This window comes from Argentina silus, assembly GCF_951799395.1.
Source record: "Argentina silus genome assembly, chromosome: X".
Classification (NCBI taxonomy): Eukaryota; Metazoa; Chordata; class Actinopteri; order Argentiniformes; family Argentinidae; genus Argentina; species Argentina silus.
In genome coordinates, this window is record NC_139653.1 from 7,377,454 (window position 1) to 7,399,409 (window position 21,956).

The 21,956-nt window shown below is 42.1% G+C and overlaps 1 protein-coding gene across 1 annotated transcript; it reads right to left on the minus strand.

Moving 5' to 3' along the window:
* Window positions 1–775: 775 nt before the first annotated feature.
* Window positions 776–21,615, minus strand: LOC310822756 (gamma-aminobutyric acid receptor subunit pi; the record flags this gene model as incomplete). Its single annotated transcript, XM_083695227.1, has 9 exons — window positions 776–1,135; window positions 2,845–3,035; window positions 3,775–3,927; window positions 4,271–4,408; window positions 7,038–7,120; window positions 8,471–8,688; window positions 9,013–9,080; window positions 10,466–10,578; window positions 21,563–21,615. The coding sequence occupies 9 exons, from the start codon at window positions 21,613–21,615 to the stop codon at window positions 776–778; spliced, it is 1,377 nt and encodes a 458-aa protein (XP_083551353.1).
* Between the last annotated feature and the right edge of the window lie 341 nt (window positions 21,616–21,956).

The window sequence follows — 21,956 nt, forward strand, 5'->3', positions numbered from 1 at the left end:
CTTGTTTGTCAAGTAGGTGTTGTATATCAACATATTTTCTATTGCATTATTTCTGTCCAGTTAAGTTGTCTCCCTTGTAAAACAGACTAGGACAGAATCGCATGCTGACAAATGATATAACACTGTTGATGGTGGCCTTTAAATGACATAACACTGTTGATGGTCGATTTTCATAAAATTGTGGTGGGAGCCAAGGCCACTGGATTTATAATGGCAATAAAATGAGAAAAAGAGAGAGATAGAGAAAGGAAGGGAGAGAGTAAGAGAGTGAGAGAGAGAGAGAGAATAAGAGAGGGAGGGAGGGAGAGAAAGAGCTAGAGAGAGAGAGAGAAAGAGGCCATTTTTAGCAGAAGAGTAATGAGCTCTAGTCTGTGATGAGTACATTTGTTAGGCTTCAGGTTGCACACTGGTTCCCGAACTTTAGTGACTCCTTGTGGTCGATGCTATGCTTCCCTCGTCACTGTGAATGTGATGCACACAAATGAAGGAATCACATTTACATACATAAATACTCTGCTTTAGAAACACACACAGACACACTCTCTCTTTCACACACACAATCACAATCACACACACAAACACAAACACACACACGCACACGCACACGCACAAACACACACACACACACACACACACACACACACACACACACACACACACACACACACACACACACAAACACACACACACACACACACACACACACACACACACACACACACACACACACACACACACACACACACACACACACACACACACACACCACTGTGTGTTAAAAGTAGAGGTAATATGTCCAGTAGAGAAGGTTGACCACAATGAAGGAGAGGGGGAAGGTTGTTCTGGAGTAATTGTCTATTAAGTGGGGGTTCTCCACATGGAAGCAGTTTAGGGAGGCCTGCAGGACCTTGCAGAGGATGGCCAGGACACTGAGGCAGCGGTTGGGGGGAACCTCAGGGGGGCCATCAGGCTTGGCCTCACTGCCAGAGGGGCTGGAGGGCCCCATTTCCAGCTCTACCACAGGGGCCGGTGACGCAGGGGTCTCCTTACGCCTCTTGGCCCTATTGGAGTCACTGGCTATGGTAGTGACAATACCATTCATCTCCTCGTCAAAGTCGTTCATCTGGTGACCATACTGGCGGAGAGAGGGGGGAACAGAGAGGGGGGAACAGAGAGAGAGAGGAGGAGCAGGGTCATATAGTATATACTGGATATCACTTTATCACTGGATTACATCACAACAGTAACTGCTGACATGATGATCAAAAAGGAAAAACAGAAGACATACATGCACAGATAGCAGTGTGTTTGGACATTTCACAACTGAGGAGTGATGATGATGATGATGGTGATGATAATGGTGATGATGATGACGACACCACTAACAATGATGACAACAACGATGACAATGAAGGTGACAATGCTACAGTTCCCTTCATAAGTATTGGAAAGAGGAAGCATTTTGTCTTCTTTTAGCTCTGTACTCCAACAGTTTGGATTTGAAATCAAGCATTTAAGCAATTGCTATGGTATTAAAGTAGAGATTATCAGCTTTAATTCAATGTTTTCTTTTTTCAGATTGGTTTCACCATTTAGAAATTGCAACCCTTTTTATACATATATAAATATAGTCCCTCTATTTCAGGGAACAGGTAGTATTGGAAAATTGACGGGTGTTTCTGGTTAGTCAGGTGTGTTCTGTCACATCATTTGTGCAGGCATAAGAGAGCTGTCAACGTCTAGTATTGATCCTTTGGAGGCTGCTGTTGGTGTCTGTCAACATGAAGACCAAAGAGTTGTCCATGCAAATCAAGGATGCCATTATTGGGCTGAGAAATCAGAATGAAAATATTATAAACATATCCAAAACCTTAGGCTTGCCAACAACAACAATTTTACCTCCATCATCCAAAAGAAGAAAAACTCTGGTGAGCTCAGCAACACTATCCAGGAGGTGGGTGTGAATGTGTCAGAGACTACCATCTGCAGAAACTTCACCAGCAGAACTACAGAGGCTGCCAGGTGTAAACCACTAGTTAACAACATAAACCGTATGGTCAGATTATAGTTTGCTAAAAAGTACCTAAAAGAGCCTGCATAGTTCTGGAAAAAGGTCTTGTGGACAGATGAGACAAAGATTAAGATGTAACAGAGTGATGGCAATTGTAAAGTGTGGAGAGGGGTTCATCTGTGAAATATAGTGGAGGGGGTGTTATGGCTTGGGCATGTATGGCTGCCACTGGAACTGGTTCACTTGTCTTCATTGATGATGTAACTGCTGGTGGCAGCAGCAGAATTAATTCAGAAATACAGAAACATCTTGTCTGCTGAAGTACAGCAAGACCATGACCCCAAACATACTGCCATAGCTATGGAGTTTTTCAGGGCCAAAAAGTGGAAAGTTCTAGAAGTCAATCTCCAGATTTAAATCCAATTGAACATGAATTTCATTTGCTGAAGAGGGAACTTAAGGCAAAATGTCCTCAAAACAAACAACAACTGAAGATGGTTCAGTACAGGCCTTGCAGAGCATCATCAGAGAATATACCCAGCGTCAATGGGTTGCAGACGTCAGGAGGTTATTGCATACAATTTGGACATTATATGATTTTCCCCAATACTTTTGGAGGCCTGAAATATGTTTTAAAAAATGTTGTACTTTCTAAACAATGAAACCAATCTGAAAGAAAAAAACACTGAATTAAAGATTAGAATCTACTTTGATCCCATAGTAATTGTTTGATTTGTTGGTGTATAGAACTAATAGAAGACAATACTTTCCAATACTTTTTATTGGATGGCACTTCATACCACTAATGATTACAAACAAGCCTCAGGCCTCACCATGATCATGTTGCTGTTGGGGTGGTTGAGGGTGCAGAAGTGGGCCACGGCGTATTCGATCAGGGCTCCGAAAATGAAGCTGAAGCAGATCCCCAGGTACACGTCAATGGCTTTGATAAAACAGTTGGCGTTGGGGAGGGACGTCCGGGCACCCATCATCAATGTGGTCATGGTTAGAACCGTGGTGACACCTTTCACAAACAACAGCATACAGGTCTTCTGACAAACTACACAACCATAAGAGGATTTTCACTTGAAACACAGCATGCACTACACTCAAAGCGATGTCCGGCCCTGCCACTGGTCAACGTTGAAAGATATTGGACTCTGGAAACCAAATGTCCACGACGCGTTGCCACCTAGTAGGTTGTAGCCATTTATAAGCCATATTTTCGCAGCCGCCCCCTCCATTGGAAGACAATGGCTTGTCAGGCAGAATTCTCGCCGCTGATTGTGTGAAGGGCTATTAAGACGGATTTGCTGAAGTGACCCCATTAATCTTGAAGCTCAGTGAGGGAGGAGGAGGTTCACCAGTGTGTAACCACACAGTGGGCTAACAGGAGCATGTGAGTAGATAATCAGTGAGGTCAATAACAACAACTGGAGGATTTGAGAGTTTATGTGGAGCTGGGGTAGGGTGGAAGAGGCATAAGTTAGAGTATACTTTAATTAGGGTTAGGGTTAGTGTGTGTGTGTGTGTGTGTGTGTGTGTGTGTGTGTGTGTGTGTGTGTGTGTGTGTGTGTGTGTGTGTGTGTGTGTGTGTTAGGGCAGTGTTTCTCATCCTCGAGTCCGAGGACTGGCGCCAAGCAGCTGACACAGATTTAGTTACTCCTCAGACATTAGCGATCCTACGAGGAGGAAGGATCACAACTTGCCCCTAGAAGAGAAAAGGTTGAGAAACACTGTGCCAGGGTGCAGTAGTATATTACCAATGCATACGCGTGCTGGGACAGAGGACTGGCTGATCCAGAAGGAGACCCAGGAAAGGACCACCAGCAGACTGGAGGGGACATACGTCTCCAGGATGAAGTATAGGATGCTCCTCTTCAGCTCAAAGTGGAAGATCAGTTTGGGGTAGTGGCCTGTAGGAAGAGCATGAACCACAATAAGTCTTTTGTTTACATTGTTGATGTTGTTAAGCATTTTGTGACAAACATGTTTTTGTAAAAAGAGCTATACAAATAAATATGATTGCTTAATTGATTGATTGATTGATTGATTTACTGATTGAGTCATGACAAAGAGATCACGCTACATGTGATTCCAATAAGTAGAGACATCAAAAAAATATTTAGATTATAATTTCTTCTGGTTTCTATTGGCTTAGTTTCCTGTCTTCCCTACTGATAATATAAGCAAATAGTTTCAAGCTCATAAACAGAAGCATTGTGAGGACAATTGTGGGGTAGGTGGTGAAAGTCTTACCTGTTTCATAGATGGCCTCTGACACAGATGTGTAGTGGTCCTCTACTGTGTACTGAGCCAGACGCAGGCTGTCCAAACCACTGACTGAATCATTCCCTCTGGTCCAGTAGAACATCACATCATTAATGTTGTAGCCCCCTGCCAGGAGAGAGAGAGAGAGAGATAGAGAGAGAGAGAGATAGATAGAGAGAGAGAGAGATAGAGAGAGACAGAGAGAGACAGAGAGAGACAGAGACACAGAGAGAGAGACAGAGACAGAGACAGAGACAGAGACAGAGACAGAGACAGAGACAGAGACAGAGACAGAGAGAGACAGAGAGAGACAGAGACAGAGACAGAAACAGAGAGAGGCAGAGATAGTACTTCACATACCAATGTATTTAAACATAGCAGTGAGTGCTCTAAAGAAACATAAACTGACATCATTCAGCTGGCTAAATGAGTTGTAAGTGTATGCCAGCTACAAACAGGCTTTTACAGTCTGTTCATACAAGCTATAATAGTACTGTAGCTCACAGTGGCAACAGTCCTCCATTGTCAATGTTGAAGCACTATGACATCCAGTGAGACTAAATATGCAATGCTGCCTTAATTTCAAACTAGGCAATAGGGACAGAACCTCAATGAAGATGTCTTTATACCAGCTTGTAGAGACCCTATAAAAACAAAAATAACAAAATTACATGTACTATTATCCTTGCATTAAGATGGACTGAATTCAACTTATTGAGTGATTTGTTGATGATGATTTTTGCATTTTAGCTAATTTTAAGAATGTCATAGCAAAAGGTCTGAATACTTACGTACATGAGGTATTTCTGTATTTAAATTTTAATACATTTACTGAAATTTCTAAAAACCTGTTTTCGCTTTGTCATTCTGAGTTATTGTGTGTGGATTGATGGCAAATTCTTTTAATTTAATCAATTTTAAATTGAGTCTATAACACAACAAAATGTGTAAAAAGTGAAGGGGTTTGAATACTTTCCAAAGGCACTGTATTTTAACCAGTATTTTAAAAAAGGGCCCTTGTTCTGGGAGGTCCATGATTACATCATGTTCTGTGTGCGACCTGTAGAGGGAACTGCAGAATAAGAAGAAGCACTGGAATGAGGCACAGTGTGAAAGTTCCCATTAAAAGGGGTAATCCTGTCGCTACACCAAACCCTCATTAACTTATGGTTCCCCTGTACTCTTACCATTTCCTTTTGGACAAAAAAAGTGTGAAATCTAGGGAGGCATACATTATTGACCAAAGTGTTTGAGTTAGAAGAAGAGCAATGACGAACATAGGGAGGCTTTGATGCTGAGGATCCCTTGTTTTTCAGCATTCTTATATTTGTTCTACTACCAGTTTAAGTCACCATCTTCCTGACTGCTGGGTCAGGGCCAATGTACAAAATGGGGTTGAAAACATAAACCGGCATCCTGTGTAACAGCACAGCAACAGTCCCATTAACATTAGGGCTGTCTCAAGGTGCTCTTTCAACCATGCAAAGTGCACTGCCCTGCAGCTTGTAAGGGTGTGGGTGGTGGCCTCTTAAAATATCCTACTTAAATGAAACAGCAGCATCTTAAAAATGGCCTTTAAAACCAAATCTCTCTACAATATCCTCCACTGTGGTGCCGTCATTAATTCAACAATCAAACATGGCTGGGAATATTCTCCGATCTCCTTGTCGGTTCCCACTAAATATTTCAGCAATATCTTTATCTCAACGCCTTGCCTTAACTTTTCCTGTTGGAATTGTAGTGTGGGGAGTGAAGGCATTTTTGGCATAGCAATAAAAAGGCTCATTCTCAGTTCCTTCTCCCTCTTTTCAGTATACTGCAAGGCTGTGGGAGACGAAGTGGGATGCCCTGCAGACATTTAGCCTGGCATCACAGTAAAGGAAGAAAATCATCCAATTCACCTGACATTCACCTCTCCGTGTATTTTAGGGGTTCAGTGAGATTGGAGCTCCCTTAAGCTGTTTGTTTGGCACAGGGTTCAGGGTGTTGCCTTGGCACCCATCAGGCTAAGCTTTGCCTGCCTCGCTGTCATTAACAAGTGTGGAGCAGGGGAGCAGAATGAAGGAGGGAGGTAGAGAGAGTGAGACTTCTGCTCTGCTCCCTGTGCCCTCCTCCTTCGCCACTGAAGCTCTCTCTTACTCCCTGCAGCTTTAGCGTTACGTAACAAGGAGCTGTATCAGTGACAGGGAGGGCATGCCTGATCCCAAAATGCTGAAGGCTTTTTTGGCATGAAGAGGGTTTTAGGTGGCAAACTGTGTTTCCATGGGTTACAAGCTATGACCTAGTTTGAGGTCATACATAATCGTATACATTGTGAAAAGCACACCTACACACTAATGTTCATACCTGCTCCTTCTCTCTCCCTTTCTCATAATGTCTGTCCCTCTCTCACTCTCACACATGCATACATGCACAAACATCAACCCACATACAAAATAATGACACATTACCCTGTGATTTAACTGATCTTTTTTTTTCATAAGGGCTATCAAATATGTACTGTATACTTATGTAGCTGAGGTGATTTGGAATTACGCTCTCATGATGAGGTAGCCCTGTCTGAGAAATGTAAATTCTAGTGTCATCCTCGGACCTTGAGGATGTCATTGTGGGCTAATGGTAGACGAGTGGGTCTGCTTGTGGGAGACCTGGGTTCAAACCCTGACTGTGCTCCACATCTCTACACTTCCTTTGCCAGCCACATGTTACTGATTTATGTAAAATACATAAAGAAAGAAAATAAACTTCTGCTTACAGCTCTCCAGCTGCAGAGTGCAGGTTTGCTTGTCCATGGGGTATTTGGTCAGATCCATGTTGCAGGCCACAGTCGTAGTAATCCTGAAAAGAAGAGAGGGAAAATCAGGTCAACAGTTGTTGGCGTTTTTCAGGCTTTTTCTTCTGCCAGTGTCACCTCAGTGTTTTCTCATGTACTCCCTGTGGTGTACCTCTCAAAGCACTACAGCTGTTTCTGCTGCCCGACTCCTCAATACCCTTGCATCTTTAACATATTTGTGGCACCCTTCCCCCGTCTTGCCCTCTCCCTCACCCTCTTCTTGCCCTTCTCCTGCCCTCCTGCTCATGCCCCTTGCCTCTTCATGCACTCTTCCTCTCAACACAGCTTCTCTCTGACAGAAAGACGTCCCCAGGGCACTGAGTCTCCATATACGGAGAAGAAACCCACATTGGTTTGTATTCACACACACTGCATAGCACAGTCACTTACACACCATACTGTATGTGCACATACTACATCCCACAAACATAAATTAAGCTTGCACAAAGCTAAAACGCACACAACTGTAAATAATACAGCACAGGCAAACAAGCAGACGCTCATGCACGCGTGCACAAACACACACACACACACACACACACACACACACACACACACACACACACACACACACACACACACACACACACACACACACACACCATGAACCCAGATCCAGAGATACAGAGTATTCGTGGGACATTGAAATTGTTCACTAAATTGTAATAGCAGTAATAAAAAGTAGTAGTAGAACCAATAAACAAGAGCAGAGGCCTGCTGTCCTTTCAGCTTCACCGGAGGTGTCTGGACTAAACAGTACCAAGGACAGCATCTTCACTCTATAGTCTTTAACCCTGGCTAGATATTTATCAATCAGACCAGTGGTATCACGATTTGTTGTAATCACAATCCCAGAGGTTTAAGAGATCAACACAGCTGCAGCTTCCCAGTACCGATTTACCTATAAGCCATTTGCTCTGTCCAATCCCTGTTTTTGTCAAGTTGTACTTTAGTTAACTAACATTATCTGGTGATCCTGAGGGTTGCTATTGACAGACCACTGTTTCTTTCTGACACAGAGAGTGATCATGTTAATTGAGTCCGAATTTGACTGGCCAACCAGTTGTCAAAGCTAAGATGGTGATTCACAACAGATAAACGGGTAACAGCAAGATGCTCATCAAGGAAGTGACCTCAAATTTTATAGTCAACAGGGGTTAAGACTAATTGGACGATGAGTTGCAAGTGATTAACCAACAGGAGCACACTAGTAGAATGATAGGCTACAAGCCATGGGCACTGACTGGGTGCTAAAAAGAAACGCTATGGCCAATGTAAACAAGAGTGATCCCACTGCGGATTCCCACAGGTTAAAACAACCAGTGTGACAAGTTGGCCTTTTGATCATAACTCACCTCAAAGCGTAGAGGACTGTTCCATTGGGGAAGATTCGGATCAGTCTGTTCTCCACAGTGATGTCATGGAGGAAGGACTTCTTGGAGTCGACGATGAAGGTGTCAGGGACCCAGAGCAGTTCCACCAGTCTGCCATCCAGACTCAGACTCTTGTTGCCCTCAAACACCAGTCGCTCATCTGTCCAGCGCTGACGCAGGAAGATGGTGGCCGTGTAGTCCTGTAGAGGCAGGCCAAAGGTCAACACAGTACTAGCATGCTACAATCATTCATTGGTGTTGTTGTTGTTGTTGTTATTATTGTCGAATGCAGGAACTAAGCTACATGTTTGCAATATCTTCAAGAAGTCTATTGGATGACTCTGATCTGGAGCAATTTCTGATACATGTTTTCCTACTGTGCACAGATAGAAGCTGAAATTGTATTTCATAAAAGATCATAAAAGTCTATACTATCATAACAGATTATACACAAAGTGTGTACAGTAATATAGAGAATATGTCATACAGTGCATCATACAGTAGGTGACAGAGGGTTTTCTCACCATGTTAATCTCTGATATGGTGTCAATGCTGGCAATGTCCAAACTCATGCCCACTGTCACAGGACCATCTACAGAGAGAGAGAGAGAGAGAGAGAGAGAGAGAGAGAGAGAGAGAGAGAGTGAGAGAGGGGGGGGGTCATTGTCATGAAGATTGTTATAAAAAATAATGTTATTCAATGCCTCAAGTCAGCATGTTTGGAAAATGTCAGTGGTAGTGCTGAAGACTCTGTGTCAGTGGCAACAGCGGGTGTGCTGTGCTGCGTGTGGGCATATACATATTATACATCTGGGAATTAATTATGCAAGTCTCTCGTTTTCTGTCCCTTCCCTCTCTTTCTCTCTCTCTCTCTCACACACCCTGATGTACATAAGAACATTTTAATATGGTATCTCTGTTTTGGATTGCCTGGATGCAATTACCATCAACATACTAAACACAGTGAATGATACAACACCAGACAGTGAGAGTACAGGTGTGTCTTGCTCACTCTTCAAAAATAAAGGTTATACCTAGAACCAAAATAGGTTCTTCAAAGGGTTCTTCTACAGGGACATCTAAATAACTATTTTTTCTAAAACAGTGTGTGCACACAGTAATGTATTCAGTGTGTGTGTGTGTGTGTGTCTTCGTGTGTGTGTGTCTTTGTGTCTGTGTGTGTGTGTATGTGTGTGTGTGTGTGTGTGTGTGTGTGTGTGTGTGTGTGTGTGTGTGTGTGTGTGTGTGTGTGTGTGTGTGCATACTGTATGTGCATGGAGGTGCTGTTTCTGACATCCTTTCCAAGAAGCTGCTGTCCTTCTGTGTGGGATCATGTCCCCAGTTGCAAGGGCAACTGATCTCTCAGAATTACATTTGCATTGATTCGGTTCAGTCTCAGCGATTACTGATCAAACAGCAGGCAAACAAAACATAATCACATTTAGAGGGATTCTCTGAAGCAGAGACGGTGACAATAACCAGGGATTTGTGGGAACTACAACCATAATAGTAGAGCTGTGGATCAAAGGCTACGCCATGTAATGATTCTCTGCAGATGTTGAATGCCATAAATGATAAGGTTGGAATATTGCAAATAAATTGGCCAAGAATGAGACACAAAAGATTTTCTGCGATTGTCCTCTCAGAACGCCCTCCCCCCTCCCATACTGTATTACCTACAGTACTTGAGGATCATCTGGTGCAATTATGTTTTAAAATCATGTATTGACTTCTATCATACATACACACTGCAATTTATGTGGAACGGGGTTACAGGTATCAATATCGTCATGGTAATGGTTAGAGATTTATGCATACAGTAGCCTTGCAAAAATATGCTAATCTCAGAATGAATACAGTATGTTGATGCACACAAACACACACACACACACACACACACACACACACACACACACACACAAAAACACATCCCTTGGGCATCATATCATTTTCTATTGCCGTGTGCAGTTTTCTTACTGTCAAAGAAAGGCCTGAGGTACTTGTTGTATCCTTTCATCAGCTTCTGTATGGTGGGAGGCAGAATCTCTCCCTCTTTCACTTCAGCACTGAGCAGCGAGTGTTCTAAGGTCCTAGGGAAAAGAAAAAGATGGAATAATTTGGTTTCTCTGTCCTCTGTGTGTTAATCCCCAACGGATACCTAACGGTTACAGTTGTAACCATAGTTACATCTGTGTGCATCTGTGAGTGGCTGGTTGAGATCCACAATGCTCCAGAATTGCTTAAACTGTGGTAAACACAAGAGAAGCTTTTTAAAACCTCAAAACGACTTTGAATGAAAAGGAAAAAAGAACAAAACTGTGTTTTTCATAATTGGATTACTTTGATCTAGTGGGGTCAAAGAATACTTGCAACGTCCATCAGCATTTCTAACTCCCTCTTCCTTCACACCTCTGATTACTCTCCTTAAAACGCAGAGTAAAAGAATAGGATGATTATTTCACCAATTATTGTGGGGGAAACACATTCTATGCACCTTCCTGCCCCACTGTGGTACTTCTGTTTGTGCATAATATGGGCTGGAAATACGCCTGCACTGGGGAAAAAGCCCTGGAGCGCTGCAGTGATGTAAAGAACTCTGAAGCAAAACAGATCAGGCCATGTGCAGAGGCAGATACATTAATCTCCATTCGCTAGGAGGCATTTCAAATTTCCCCACTGCCAAGAACTACGTATTCTTAGCCATTAGAGTTTGAAGTTTGCGTGACAATGAGCAAAAGATGACAGTGAAATGTGGTCTGTGTTGTCCTACTGTTTACTTCTTTAGACCATGAGCGTTAATCCTGTTCTAAAGCAAGGTTAAAGGTTAAAGGGTGTCCACAAGGACCATAACCCTAACCACAAGGCACAGTGTTGAAGTCAAAGTCCTTATGTAGACCTTTCTACACCAGCATGGATCCAGAAGTGACGCAAAATACGTCACCAGTCCTTATAATAAATAACAATTGGAGACGGCTGCAGTACAGTCCTGGCAGAGCATCACTAAAGAAGATACCCAGCGTCTGGTGGGGTCAATGGGTCGCAAACTTCAGGCAGTTATTGTATGCAAAGGATTGTCGTCTAAATACTAAACATTGCTTAATTTGGACAGTTGATGAATCTGTCCCATCACTTTTGGGTATCCTGAAACAGGGGGACTATGCATAGAAAGTGTTGTAATTTCTGAATGGTGAAACCAATGTGTACACAAATACCATCAAATAAAAGCTGAGAAAGCTGAGTAGTTGTTTGATTTCAAATCCAAACTTTTGGAGTATAGAGCCAAAAAACGCTCATTGTCCCATTACTTATGCAGGGAACTGTATGAGGAAAGTTAAGCACAAATCCCCAGTTTCTCATAATATTCTGGACTTTTTTACCTGACCATGTTGAGTCAGCTTAGACACTGAAGAAACAGCCAGCACGGTGTTGTTATGCGGTAAAGTCTCACTCACTGGGGTGGAAACAATGCCTGTTGTGTTGGAATGAGTGAGTCTGAGCGGCAGGCTTCTCTCCAGCCATAAGATTGAAAAGCTGTGTTTGTGACAGTGTGTTGCAGGTCGTATGGCCCCCTCGCTGCCCGTGCAACCCAATCTCACCAAAATCATTAGTTTTACATACCATCAGGACATATGGGCTACTTCCCTCTACAGTGTGTGTGTGTGTGTGTGTGTGTGTGTGTGTGTGTGTGTGTGTGTGTGTGTGTGTGTGTGTATGTGTGGGTGGGTGTATGTGTGTGCCTGCGCACGCCCACGTGAATAAGTGCGCATGTGCATGTGTAGTTACATTGCTAACATGCTGCTGAGTACAAATGTGAAGATTTTACACTATGGTTGTACTAACCTCGTACTAACATTTCGTACTAACATTTCGTACTAACATGCCTAATATCAATTCAAATGCCAAATCTTTCCCATTCATGTGCATATTGATACAATGTGGATAGATGGGTGTTTACACTAAATATTGTTTGCAAACGAGAAAACCCAGACATGATATCAACAGACGTCACTTAAATCAATGTCCACCCCCCCCACCCCCCCCAGATAAAAGAATGCTCTGTGGAGTGTGAGGAATCCCAGAATGCTCTCTGACAGGCCTGACACACTGGGCTGACCAGCCGGGCATCAGGAATAATGCTCAACAACCTGACACTTGCCTTGGTAACAGCAAGACTGAACTGGGCAGCTACCTCTACCACTACACTGGAGTATGGCATCCTATTTCTCAGGAACCATTTTCTTTATAGACAGTGACAAGTACCACTGAGCACATCACATGCTAAGAAGTGTTCACCATAAGATCTCATACAAGCTCACAAGTGATATAGGCAGCAACACAGTTTTTGAATCGCCTTTGGACTCAATTGTGAGGGTTTGATCCGGGGTGGCAGGTACTGTGCTGGGAATATTATGAGCATGGACATACGACACAATTTTTTGTACTTCTATTTTTATTTTATTCTATTTTTAAACTTATTGTATTGTTGCACTACTCTGTGGCACTGTCACTTTTGCATTTCACTGTATACTTGTATGCACGTGACAAATAAAGAATCTTGAATCTTGAACATGTCCTAATTTTCTAATTAACTGAATTATTGGCCTTGATGAGCAGTCACAATTTATTACTTCTCTCATTCTGTGTTTAGTAAGGAACACCTAAAAACCTGCACTGATATAATAGTGGTCTGCTGGCCATTTACAGCATGATTAGGACATGCCCTGATCCCAATATTAATTGCAACAATTACAGTGAAAAGAATTCAAGAGTTAGCTAGCTTTCTCAATCTCTCTCTCTCACTGTTTGTTTTTGAGATTAACAGCTTGGTCCAAATACATAAGCATGAATCTCAGTGGTGCAGCTCCCCATGACCATAGCCACAGTGGGATGAATGTACAATATGGCTAATAGTAGCTTGATGTTAGATGTGTGGGTGTAAGGAGGGGATAGGGGGGAAGGGCCTGCAGTGTGGTGGGTGGGGGGTTCAACCCCATGGGGAATCTGCCATTTCACATCTTGTTTCAGTGAAAAAGAGCCCCCCGGATTCCCCTCCCTCCTGCATCCCACCTCTGCACACACAGACGTGTGTCAGCCAGGGTTTCACTCACGCATTTCACAATAGATTAATTCAGTCCAACACAGGCCCTGCAGAGAACTGAGTAACGCTCTCCTTCTCCCTCTCCCTCTCCTTCTCCCTCTCCCTCTCCCACTCCCTCTCCCACTCCCACTCCCACTCCCACTCCCACTCCCACTCCCACTCCCTCTCCCACTCCCACTCCCACTCCCACTCCCACTCCCACTCCCACTCCCACTCCCACTCCCACTCCAAAGCACACAATCCACTCAAAGCCGTTTTCTCACTATTCCATCTTTTCATGATATTCCCACTATTTTTTTAAGCCAACTCTGCAAAATCCTCCTGACTGAGCAATCCCTGTAGTGACTGGCACAACATCCCGGCACTCCATAGAAAGGGGAATACATGTGTGTACACATAGGAAGGGATTTAATAGAATGCCTTTCCCTATTCAAGAACATGTTCAAATCACCCGAGCAATATAGGATTTAATGACATGGAGGCTCAATTTCAACAGAGATGTGTTTTTGTTGCACAAGCCCAAAGACAGGAATCATTACTGCATTAAGCACAGTGCCTCACTAAAGCATCATCATGCCCACAAGATTTAAAATAAATAAAACATAATATTTTAATACACTTCTTTTGAATTGTCTCTTTGAGCTTTTCACTGTCTATCTCTGTGAATCAGAATTCATTAATTCATTTTTTCCCAATCATACCAAATCTGAAAAGGGTATGGAGCACATACAGTGCCCTGCGTAAGTAATGGGACAGTGAAACATGTTTTCTTCTTTTGGCTCTATACTCAGACAGAACATCAAACAATTACTATGAGGTTAAAGTTATGTTATTTTATGGTATTTGTATACATATTGGTTTCAGCATTTAGAAATATTTTTTTTTATACATAGGCCCAAAATTTCAGGGCACCAAAAGTAATGGGACAGATTCAAATAATGTTCAAATGAAGCACTCCTGTTTAGTATTTGGTCGACAATCCTTTGCATGCAATAACTGCCTCAAGTCTGTGACCCATTGACCCCACCAGATGCTGGGTATATTCTCTGGTGATGCTTTACCGGGCCTGAACTGCAGCCATCTTCAGTTGTTGTTTGTTTTTGCCTAAAATCTTGTCATCAGCAAACTAAATGCATGTTCAATTGGATTTAAATCTGAGGATTGACTTGGCCAGTCAAGAACTTTCCACTTTGAAAAACTCCCTAGTTGCTATGGCAGTACGTTTTGGGTCATTGTCTTACAGTATGATCAAGCACCATCCAAAGAATTTGGAGGCATTTGCTTGTACTTGAGCAGACAAGATGTTACTGTACACTTCAGAATACATTCTGCTGCTGCCATCAGCAGTTACATCATCAATTAAGACAACTTAGCCAGTTCCAGAGGCAACTACACATGCCCTAACCATAACACCCCTTCCACCATGTTTCATAGATGAGGTGCTATGCTGTAAATCTTGGGCAGATCCTTTTATCTCCAAACTCTCCACTTGCAATCACTTACATGATAATATTCATCTTATCTGTCCACAAGACCTTTTTCGAGAGCTCTGCAGGCTTTTTAAGGTACTTTTAGTGAACTGTAAGCTGACCATCCTTTTTGAGGATAACTAGTGGTTTGCACCTTGCAGTGAAGCCTCTGTAGTACGGCTGGTGACGTATTCTGCGGATGGTAGTCTCTGACACATTCACACCTACCTCCTGGAGAGTGTTCCTGACCTGATCTTGTTTTGGGGGTTTTCTTAATTATGGTGAGCATTATTTGCTTATCCACTGTAGTCTCTCTTGGCCTACCAGCCCGTTTACGATTGCTGAGCTCACCGGTAGCTTTTTTTAAATTATGAATGATGTTCCAAACTGTTGATTATGACAAGCTTAGGGTTTTGGGTATGTTTCAGATTTTTCAGCCTAATAATGACTTCCTTGACTTTCATTGACACCTCTTTGGTCCTCATATTGACAGACACAAATAGCAGACTCCAAAGGCAAACATAATGCCTAGAATCAATACTAGACATTGACAGCTCTGTTATGCTTGCACAAATTATGTGACGGAACACATCTGGTTAACCAGAAACACCTGTCAAGCCCATTGTCCCATTACTTTTGGTGCCCTGAAATAGGGGGACTATGTATAAATGTTGTAATTTCTAATTGGTGAAACCAATATGTACACAAATTCCCTCAAATAAAAGCTGAGAATTCTTTACTTTAACCACATAGTAATTGTTTGATTTCAAACCCAACCTTTTGGAGTATAGAGCCAAAACAAGAAAAAATGCTTCACTGTGTCATTACTTATGCAGGGCACTGTAGTTGCAGCAGTACTTGGACAAGCGCAATGTATGCCAACATCAGGATCTACATTAGACCATGGAATGGATATATGCAAATTAGATTTACAGTAAAGGTCAGGATGATCAGCGTGTACGGAGGTTCCTCTATTTAACTGCAAGGCCAAATAATAATACGTATTTATTTTTCAAATGAATAATGACTTTTGTCTCTTGATCCACGGGACTGAATTATGTGACAACCCTAGACAATGGTTCATGCTCTCTCCATAAGAGCTGAAATGAGATTAACTGTTCCATTGCACACAGACCCTGATATAGAGTACCATTTTGACCTCCTTCCTTACCCCTGGGCTAAAAGTCAGAGGAGGCATCCATCCCTGAGTGACAGGCAGGAGAGGAGAACATGTGAAAACATATGGCATCAGCTACGTCCTCAAGGTGCAGTTGAAATGTTAGCTGCACACTGGATGCTTCGCCTGTCAGGTCGAATTAAACATCTTTTTGCCCCAATTGCTGAGAATATTCATTTCACTGCTGTGAAATGGGATTTGAGGAAAGTCAGTGCTGCTCTCTCACACAGAGATTATTCTCCTCCGCTCTGATGGGACTTTAGAGACGTCCTTAGACCCTCACCCACTCTAAGATGCCAAGGCAGGCACCACGAAAAAAGTCCTCATGAGTTCTGTTTGAGGCTTTGTTGATGAAGACTGTTGCTATTCCTTTCTTTCATGCTATCTCAGCTCCCAAAGCTCCTCCACAAAGCTCTCTCCTGCCAAATACATCATATTTCATCCCTCAGTCTACTACTGTGTTTGGAATTTTAAAACAGACTTTCCTATGTGCTGTGCAGTACAGTACATTCCCTGAGCTTCAAACCTAAAGTATTCTTCATCCAATGTGTGCCATTGCATTTTTTAATCAGTTATTGGAAAGTGGAAGTTATGGAATAATTCACAAAAAGTGCCAATTATTTAATCAAGAAAGAAGATCTCTGAGTAGTCCTATATCCATAACACCGATTATAGTATTGACTATGCTGGTAGATTTTTATGGCGTTTGCCATAACCCAAACAAGCAAAAGCGTCTGTTTTGGAGACTAGTTTTCTCAAAGAAATCCTCTGTACATCCTTTATTGATGTTACACACTTGTGACAGAACTTCATCAAAAACGTCTGAAATGTTCATGTTACAGAGTAGGCGAACACATTTCGGGGGAACGTAAACAAGGGGGACGGTTAGGGGGGGATGGTGTTGAAGGAGATGATTGATTGGTAGATTAAGATGATTAAGCCTATGGCTTAATGAAGGCCAAATTTAATGTGTAGGTCCAACAGACCTTTTCGTGCATTTGAGCGGTCTCTGGGAACGAAACTAATCACTTTCTGCCTACTGTCCTACATTTTTAATGGGCTCACCAGCCATAAAATACATGCCTGCAAAAGACTATGAGCAGTATCTTGTTGCCAAAATAATATTTCAGATACATTTCAGAGAACTGCTGCCAAGCAAACACCATGGGGATTATCTGACCTGATTGTCAGGGAAAGAATATTTCTGTATACAGGCTGGTGGTGTATTTGTTCATTGTATAGGGAGGCAATTCATTAATTAATTGCAGCAGCAACTTGTTGACAAACTAACAATTTTTTCATATCTTACAGCAACAACACTATCAAACATTGAAGAGCTCTTCAAATGTAAACATCTTTAACAGCTTTTAGACATGATTTTGAAAGTGTGTAACTATATAATAAACAAACAAATACGGCCTCTAAAAAAGCGCTGCTTCTGTAAAAAGCCGGGATCAGCTGGGAATGTCTGGGTGTTGTATAGGCAAGTAGAGCCCAGTCCCCTGCTCCTCTCCTCAAAGATGACCAAAACAATGTCCTGTGCAATAATGCAATTCCCACAGAGTGCAAAGTGTTGCGAGCTTGAATGCCTCTGCTCTTAAGTAAGCAACCTCAACATAAGCCATCTAAACAGGCCTCATCCATGAAAAACATGCCTCTAATTATTGGAATACATCTGCTTTAATAATACACCATTCCATTTTATGGCTAGGAATCTTCTGGGGCACAAGAATCATGGGAGGCCATGAATTTATACAGAGCTCCCAAACCCCACTAACCCTTCCTCTGAAATTGGGACTGACGGAGTCTGAAGGTCTTTGAATAGCCACAGTGCATATCCAGTATGACTTATGGTTTAGATTAGTAAACTGGAAGTGTGTATGTCTGTTTTGTTCTTTTTTTAGATTAATACGGCTCAGTCCAGCAAATGTGAAGGGTCTAGTTCAGTAAATGTGAATTTTGTGTTTCCTATGAGGGAGGTATTTGGGGGAGTGGCTTCAGTGGTATGAGGGTAAGGTAAAATACTTATTAGGATCTGGGATTTTGTTTACATTTTTGGACTGTCAAAGTGTCTGTAGTAGGAAGGTATGAATGGTGAGAAGAATGGACAAGTGAAACCCTTAAAGGTTTGTCTGAAATCTGCCACCTCTGGCCATCGCAGCAAAATTCAATTTGAACATCCTCCCTAATAATAATATAACCACCGAAATGGACTTGCAGTGTCGGACATTAGCTGTTGTGTTTCTTTCTAAGAGGCAGCCACCAGAGACAGGAAGGTGAAGAACAGTGAGTCCACTCCCCTAGAACACCCTTGGCAGTAACAACATGTTTATATGCAAACCGAGTGTCGGGTAGGACACTCCATTTTAGAAAGCGTTTTTTCCAAGACCAAAACAGCGTTCGTAAATTAAATATTTATTTCAAGAGATCTAATTTCCTGATAGCTACCAATTAAACATAGTCATTACAACCATCAGGAAGCTTTTATAAAGCTTTAATGTTTCATAATACTGGACCTTTAACAGGAATCACTGTAATGAGGTGAGAACATCCGAGAGCCCTACTCTGACATTTGTTCTCTGGTGGATCAGATCTCTTGACAAATAATTCTTCCCAGAAATTCCTATGTGCTGTGCTCCAAGCGGTATTCCCCTGCCAAGATCACATTAAAATGGAATGTATTACTATTTAGTTAAAAACATAATCAAATAGAGATGTTTTTGAATGCAACCTCTAATTACTCTTTTAGACTTTCCTTCCCATTACTGCATTAATGTATGTCATAGCCTGGGGGGAATGAGTAACCACCCAGAAAAATCCAGTCAACATGATAATTACTATGGCTTCTTCCACAACAATGGATGAACAAGCTGGTTAATGGGAGCCTGCATAAATAAAGCTGAACAAGAAAACTAAACAAAAACTATCCCCAAATTGGACAAAAGATGAGCAGCCTAACTTAACTTCGGTGAGATACAGTAAACAATACATATGAAAGGAGCCTTGATAGTGACACAGACCAAACCAAAAGTTTTTCATATATTTTCTGCAATAAGTAAATGTAAAAATCTGTCATTATTGTCTGTCCAGTGGTCAGGTTTATACAGTGCTGACAGAACAAACCAAACTTCTGTCATATTGAAATGAGTGCTTTGGACATTCTCCCCCAGGAAAGATCTGCCCCATGTTGGGTGCCATTGTAACCATTGTGGCGGGGTTTGAACCGGGGATCTCTTCCATGAATGCCACATACGTAAACCGTTATACCAAGAGGACATCCTCAAAACCCTGTTTGACTTTGGCCAAATCCTGACCCTAACCCCATCTTATTCTTTATCAAAACTGGCCAACTCTGATCACTGTTGAAAAGTATTTTCTGTATTTTGAAAATACAACTCTCTAAAAGTATCTTGTTACAATGTACATTGGATTTTGGTTCAGGCCAATCAAATACAAATGACAAAACTCTCAAAAGTAATTGAAATCCATATTTCAATAAGATGGAACAGAAGTACTCGCTATGTCTGCTTGCAATTCAGAGGTGGTTCATTGAGTTTGACAACAAATGCTGCCAGAAGCGGTGTGGAACAGCTGCTTGATTATGATTGACAGGATGGTTATCTGAATTAATGGCTGGATAAGGGATGCGGGTGTCTGTGAGTCTCCCTACAGTATACCTGAGATAAATGACTCCATCCAGGAGACAGAGAGGGAAATGGATCATCTTTGATCTCTGTTTGATCTTCACAGTTCACACATATTCGTTTATTTTTATTTTATAACTACATGTTTGGTCTAGGTTTAAGCTATGATTAGCCAACTTTGGTAAACATGTGATTTCCCAGTCAAAACCGTTGCTGGCTGCATCTGTCAACTATTCTAAAGCAACTGCTAGTTAGCAACCCAGCTGTAATCCTCAGAATCTCCCTATGATTCTCTCACTCTTTGTTCTTTGCACTGGAAGGAACTATGGAGATCAAGAGGGACATGAGAAGAGGAATTTATTTAAAGGCTGACACTCAGACATTCTCAGTGTTGAACTACTCATGAAATCATGCTCTGTTGACGGCATATTAACATGTTTCACGTATAGGTGAGTTTCACTTACTCTTCCTAGAGTTACTCTTCCTAGAGTGCATGACTTTTTTCATGTGGTTGGGTTACTGTATCTCTACGTTTGAGAATTGTGACATTAAGTCATTGGTTTGCAATGTCTACGTCATGCTTTGGCTTGGTGCCAACCCCGAATGACTGTCTAGAGACCTGGCCTGCTACAGAGAGCCACTGTGAATCTCTACCACTTACTGGGAAGAGGAAAAACAATAGGGTTATCAATCATGCAAATGTCGATGAAATGTCAATCAATTATAACTACTCCAAAGTGATTCATTAAAAGAGGGGTGAACTGCCAAATAGCCTTCATAACTGTCAAAATGGACAAAGACAGATACATGTGTGGCCAAATGTGGTCCAAATCCAGGTCATTTGTGGAAGACATGCACCTTAGCCTGAGCAAATGCATGTTTTCAGGATTAGGGTTAGGGTTAGGGCTAGAGCTTACTGTAGGCAAGGATGGAGAGTGGTTCTAAACCTTCTCTGCTACACACAGGTCACAAAGAACTGTTGAGGTTGTGAAGAGTTGCTTGAGGATTTTGTGGAGAATCAGTGTTCAGAAACCTACAGTATGACCTTCAATTTCATGCTCCATGTACTTAAATAGCTGAAGTCTCCCAAGTGAGATGGGGCACTGTGGACCAGAGCCTCTGTATCCAAAGTGGATGGCACAGCACATCAATGAGTGGCAGGCAACCTGCTATGCTAATCTCAGAGGGGATGGTGCCCAGAACTACTGTGCCATTTCATGGCACAATGCAGTGGTAACTAGTGGTTTTGGGTTATCAAAGTTGTGCAAAGAGTTCACATACTACTGTGCCCCGGGGAATAGGCCAGCCAGAAGAGAAGATAGGCTCTTGTCACAGTGAGGGCCAAACATGCACCAAAACATCTCATCATCCTCTCTGCATGCCCTCTGAAGGCATTAGTACAGCTGATTGGATGCAGTGCCAGGCACATGTGGTGCTCGGGACTGGTGTCACACAGCATCACTCTTGCAATGTCAATAGAATTTCAATGGTTCTTAGAATGACGCATGGGGAGCCTTACATAGAGTGTTAATGTGACTCAGGAAAACAATCCAATCAGAGTATCTTAACTCTCTCACAGCAAATGTAAATACATGTGTAAATTCAGTTTCCTACATTTAAGGATGTGCTTAAGGATGGATGGAGATCCCAGTCGTTTTTAATTGTTTTAATGTAACACTAGCTTACCTGCTAATGAGGAGTATGGCAAACACAGTCCCTCCCGAGGGAAACAGAGTCATTATTGTAGGAGGTGTGGAGGCGTCTGATGTAGTCTTATCTGAAAAAAAATAATACAGAGGAAATGAACATCCCGTTTTCACTGACTACATTGAAACTGTAATACCACTGTGTGACTACAGCATGCTGTAATGCTCAATACACCATACTGCACAAATGTTCATCCTTGGAATAAGGATTGCGGCTCAGAACCAGTGAAAAGAAATCCCAGACCCTAGTCTTTTCAGGTGCTGTTTCCAAACTAAAATCAGCTGACGGGAAACACAGATGGTCTCAGCCTTCTGTGCTCATTTTAATTCGAACAGACTTCCTTAGTCATTTTATGACTGAACTGATATAGCAT